The 5,846-nt window shown below is 43.1% G+C and overlaps 1 protein-coding gene across 1 annotated transcript; it reads left to right on the forward strand.

The window, feature by feature from the left end:
- Positions 1-2,171: 2,171 nt before the first annotated feature.
- Positions 2,172-5,483, forward strand: LOC137307612 (probable G-protein coupled receptor 139; the record flags this gene model as incomplete). Its single annotated transcript, XM_067976887.1, has 2 exons — positions 2,172-2,454; positions 4,585-5,483. Coding segments are annotated over 2 exons (1,182 nt in total), but the record flags the coding sequence as incomplete, so codon positions are not given.
- Between the last annotated feature and the right edge of the window lie 363 nt (positions 5,484-5,846).

Below are 5,846 nucleotides of genomic sequence, written 5' to 3' on the forward strand. Positions count from 1 at the left end.
GCTCAGAAGGTGGCCATTCGGCCCATCGACCCCAAGCCGACTCTTTGTAAGAGCAATCTCGCTAGTCCCACTCCCCTGTTCTTTCTTGTACCCCTGCATGTTATTTCCATTCAAGTACTTATCCAGTTCCCTTTTGAAGGCCATGATTGAATCTGCCTCCGCCACCCCCTCAGGCAGTACATTCCAGATCCTAACCACTCGCTGTGTAAAAACAGATTTTTTTGGTTCTTTTGCCGATCACCTTAAATCTATGCCCTCTGGTTCTTGACCCTTCCATCAATGGAAACAGTTTCTCTCTATCTCCTCTGTCGAGACCCTTCATGATTTTGAATACCTCGATCAAATCTCCTCACAACCGTCTCTGTTCCAAGGAGAACAAGCCCAGCTTCTCCGGTCTATCCACGTAACTAAAGTCCCTCATCCCTGGAATCATTCCAGTAAACCTTTTCTGCACCCGATGCGCTGTGGTAGTGAGTTCCATGTTCCACCCACACTCTGGGTAAAGGAGCTTCTCCTGAATTCCCCATTGGATTTATTAGTGACGATCTTATATTGATGGCCCCTAATTCTGGTCTCCCCACAAGTGGGAACATCTTCTCTATTTCGACCCTATCAAACCCTATCATTGTCTTAAAGACCTCCATCAGGTCACCCCTCAGCTTTCGCTTTTCTGGAGAAAAATGCCCCCAGCCCAATCGATCTTTCCTCACTGGTATAACCTCTCAATCAAAAGCAAAATACTGCAGATGCAGGAAACCTGAAATAAAAACAGAAAATGCTGGAGAAGCTCAGCAATTCAGGCAGCATCTGTGGAGAAAGAATCAAAGACCTTTCATCAGAAATGGAAGATGTGAAAAGACTTAAAGTTTGTGAGCAATGTATAACCTCTAAGTTCTGGTATCATCCTTGTAAAGCTTCTTTGCACCCTCTCCAATGCCTCTATATCCTTTTTATAATATGGAGTCCAGAACTGTACACATACTCCAAGTGTGGTCTAACCAAGGTTCGATACAACTTTAACATAATTTCCCTGCTTTTCAATTCTGTCCCGAGTGCTTGATTTGCCTTTTTAGGGTCTTATTACCCCCCAGATCCCTCTGCCCCCTTATTGTTCCCACCAATCTGCACCATCTGACACTTATCTATTTGAATACGTAACGCAGCAGAGACTTGGGACTGAGCCTGGGCCTTTCCTGCTTCGTGTGGGCCTCATTATCACACCGGGAGAGAGAAGGTATATATAAAGGAGTGCTAAGGATTGGAGACATTCAGGGAGCCCCCAGACTGTGTCAGTCTGAATTGGGGCCTGTGGGAGTGAGTTAATATTTGCAGGGGTTCCAAGGACTGCAGACATTCAAGTTTTATCCAGACCTTGTCAGTACTTACAGAGGTCTGTGGGAGTGATTCAATATTTATGGTGTTACTCGGCAGTGTACACATTTAGCCAGTCAACAGATTGTGTCGGGAAATCTGGAAGTGGGCCAATATTTTTAGAATTACCCAGAGCCTTTATCACAGTCTGTAGGAATATTTGGAGGGAAATCCATAGACTGTGCGAATATTTACAATAGAATCCAAAGAATGTGCCATTATTTACAGGTAAATCCAGAGACTGTAGCAATATTAAGAAGAGGATCCATAGACTTGCCAATATTGATGGGGTATCCGGAGATTGCACCAATATTCGCAGGGTGGTCTCCAAACTAACTGGTAGAATGGTTCAGTTTCCATCTCTGAGTTTAAACCCAATTCTTGAGAAATGGATAGAAACTCTCTGAAATTAAAGGATTTCACTCCGAAATTATCTGAAATCTGTAAATGAAGCTGCTCTCACTTCACATCCATGCTGTCAGACTGTGGGCTCATAGCTCCTGTTCTTCCAAATATTTATTAAAATAATATACTGGGCTTTGGGTTTTCCATCTGTGTAATATTTGGTTCAATATATGTTGTGCTACAAAAGTTGTTGGATTGAAAGTTGTAAACAGAATCTGTTTGTTCAGTGACTGTAATTAATGTCAGTCTCCATTGGCCCTAATTGTGTCACTGGAGTGTTTCTCTCTGTTATTTATAAGCGACGACTTTCAACGTGTTATCCCATAGTGTCAGTGGGAGCATCACCCCCGGCACTAACAGGGATCAGCGGCTCCACAGAGAGGGAAAGAATAGATCGGAATCTGAGAACAATAGATTGGAATGTTACAACAATGGGTCGGAATCTGAGAACAATAGATTGGAATGTTACAACAATGGGTCGGAATCTGAGAACAATAGATTGGAATGTTACAACAATGGGTCGGAATCTGAGAACAATAGAGAGGAACAGTCCATTCTGGATGTTTCAATATCTTTATTCACATTATGATTCATTCTCATTAGAGGATCGGATATATTTTGTGCTTTTGGGTATACAAGTAATTTACTATCCTCTGCTCGCTGCTATTGGTGTTTCTGGTAAGTCTCTATATCCAGCTATTAATTCGATAAAACATGTTTCACTGCATAATTGTTCTTGTTCCCTGTCCAGCACTCGCTGCTGTTTGATTTGATGGTAAGTCTCCATATCCAGCTCAAAAATGAAAAGGGGTACCTGGGCTGGGAGATACATTGATGGGGGAGTGGGATCAGTGATGAGAGATATATATACGGGGACTTTCTGGGTGTGAGATTTAATTCACAATAGGACCCTGAAAGTGAGGCTGTACTTCAGGGTCCCTGAGCATGCACCTGTTTTACAGGGTCACTGGGGTGTGTCAGTATTGGAATGGGGTCCAGACACGATACGAAAATACAGAGGATGCAGAGACAGTGATAATATACAGGGGATCCAGAGACAGTGATAATATACAGGGGATCCAGAGACAGTGATAATATACAGGGGATCCAGAGACAGTGATAATATACAGGGGATCCAGAGACAGTGATAATATACAGGGGATCCAGAGACAGTGATAATATACAGGGGATCCAGAGACAGTGATAATATACAGGGGATCCAGAGACAGTGATAATATACAGGGGATCCAGAGACTGTGATAATATACAGCGGATCCAGGGACAGTGCTAATATTTACAGGGGTCCAGAGACAGTACTAACATTTATAGGGGATCCAAAGAAGGTACTAATATTTACAGTGGGATCCAGAGACAGTGCTAATATTTAAAGGGGATCCAGTGATGATTGTAATATTTACAGGGTGATCCAGGGACGGTACTAATATTTACAGGGAATCAAGACACTGTACTAATATTTACAGGGGATCGAGAGACTGTACTAATATTTACAGGGGATCGAGAGACTGTACTAATATTTACAGGGGATCGAGAGACTGTACCAATATTTACAGGGGATCGAGAGACTGTACTAATATTTACAGGGGATCGAGAGACTGTACGAATGTTTACAGGGGATCGAGAGACTGTACTAATATTTACAGGGGATCGAGAGACTGTACTAATATTTACAGGGGATCGAGAGACTGTACTAATATTTACAGGGGATCGAGAGACTGTACTAATATTTACAGGGGATCGAGAGACTGTACTAATATTTACAGGGGATCGAGAGACTGTACTAATATTTAGAGGGAATCCAGAGATGATGATAATACACAAGGGATCCAGAGTTGGTACAGATATTAAAAGGTGATCCGGAGATGGTATGAATATTTACACGGGTTCAGGAGATGGTGACAATATACAGAGCATCCAGAGGCAGTGATAATATGCAGGGGATCCAGAGGCAGTGATAATATACAGGGGATCCAGAGACAGTGATAATATACAACAGATCCAGAGATATTACTAATATTTACATGGGATCTAGAGACATTGCTAATAGTTACAGTGCATCTGGAGAAGGTATTAATACTTAAAGGGCATCCAGAGATGGTTCTAATATCTACAGGGGGTCAAGGGACCGTACTAATATTTATAGGGGTTCCATAAATGGTACTAATATTTACAGCGGATCCAAATTTTTAAATATTTACAGGGGATCCAGAGACGGTGCTAATATTTACAGGGGATCCAGAGAGGGTGCTAATATTTACAGGGGATCCAGAGGCGGTGCTAATATTGACAGGGGACCCATAGGCGGTGCTAATATTTCCAGGGGATCCAGAGGCGGTGCTAATATTTACAGGGGACCCAGAGATGGTGATAATATTTACAGGGGACCCAGAGAGGGTGCTAATATTTCCAGGGGATCCAGAGACGGTGCTAATATTTCCAGGGGATCCAGAGGCGGTGCTAATATTTACAGGGGACCCAGAGATGGTGATAATATTTACAGGGGATCCAGAGAGGGTGCTAATATTGACAGGGGATCCAGAGGCGGTGCTAATATTTACAGGGGACCCAGAGATGGTGATAATATTTACAGGGGATCCAGAGAGGGTGCTAATATTACCAGGGGATCCAGAAGCAGTGCTAATATTTACAGGGAACCCAGAGATGGTGATAATATTTACAGGGGATCCAGAGACGGTGCTAATAATTACTGTTGATCCAGGGACGGTAATAATATTTACAGGCAGTTCCAGCCTGATGTACAATTGCCCTGTTTATTTCCCTTCCTTACAGTTAACTTATTGACGATAGTTATCCTATCTCGGGGAAAGTGCGGTCTCTCCAAATGTGTCACTCGTTACCTGGTGGCGATGGCAGCAGCGGATCTACTGGTCGTTATCTTCGATCTGATACTCAGGCACATTCCAATTATTTATCATAGTCAGTTTGATTTCCTGGACTCCATCCCCGTGTGTAATATCCACGCCGTCCTGCTTTTCGCAGCCACAGACTGTTCCGTCTGGTTCACCGTCACTTTCACCTTCGATCGATTTGTGGCCATTTGTTGCCAGAATCTGAAAACTAAATATTGCACCGAGAGAACGGCGGCTGTGGTTCTGGGAACAGTGAGTGTGCTGGGCTGTTTGAAGAATAAGTTCTGGTACTTTATGTTCACGGGTCGGTATTTGCTTTACAACCAACCGTGGTTTTGTGCTGTACCTGCCGTTGTTATGTTTTCACGTGTGTGGGCAGTCATCGAACTCCTTCATTATATCCTCACCCCGGGGATCCCATTTGTTCTGATTCTGCTGCTCAATGTTTTCACCGTCAGATACATTTTAGTGGCCAGCAGAGCCCGCAGGAGACTCCGGGGTCACAGCAGTGGGGAGAGTCCCAGAGACCCAGAGATGGAGAGCCGAAGGAAATCCATCATTTTACTGTTTGTGATATCAGGAAACTTTATACTGTTCTGGGCACTGTTTATGGTGTATTCTATATGGAACCGGGTGTGGTTCATGGGGTTTTATTCTGTAATTCTAACTCAGATTATACAAGAACTGGGATTCATGCTCCAGCTCATGAGTTGCTGCACAAACACTTGTATTTATGCCGTGACACAGACTAAATTCAGAGAGCAGTTGAAGAATGTGGTGAAATATCCCTTTACTGTAATTATAAAATTCATTAAATAATGAGAAGATCTGAAGACTTTCTCAGATCAGAGACCGTTCTGCGTCATACGGTGTCTGATTCTCTCTCCACCAGGCCACGGTGCTGCAAACACTGTGTATTCTCCAATCACTGAAACCTTTATAACCTGAGGGAATTTATCAACTCATTTCCAGTGCTGTCAAAGATTATATATCAGGAAAGTACAAGTTGTAAAATTATATATCACGACTAATTGCACCAATACTTTCATCATATTGGAGAATTTAAAAGATAATAAAATAAACAAAAATACAAGTCCAGATTCTCCCCCCACCCCCCTGGAGAGAGCAGTGAGTAGTAAAGTCCACACTCTCTCCCCCACACACCCCTGGGGAGAGCAGTGA

Source organism: Heptranchias perlo, chromosome 3 (assembly GCF_035084215.1).
Source record: "Heptranchias perlo isolate sHepPer1 chromosome 3, sHepPer1.hap1, whole genome shotgun sequence".
NCBI lineage: Eukaryota > Metazoa > Chordata > Chondrichthyes > Hexanchiformes > Hexanchidae > Heptranchias > Heptranchias perlo.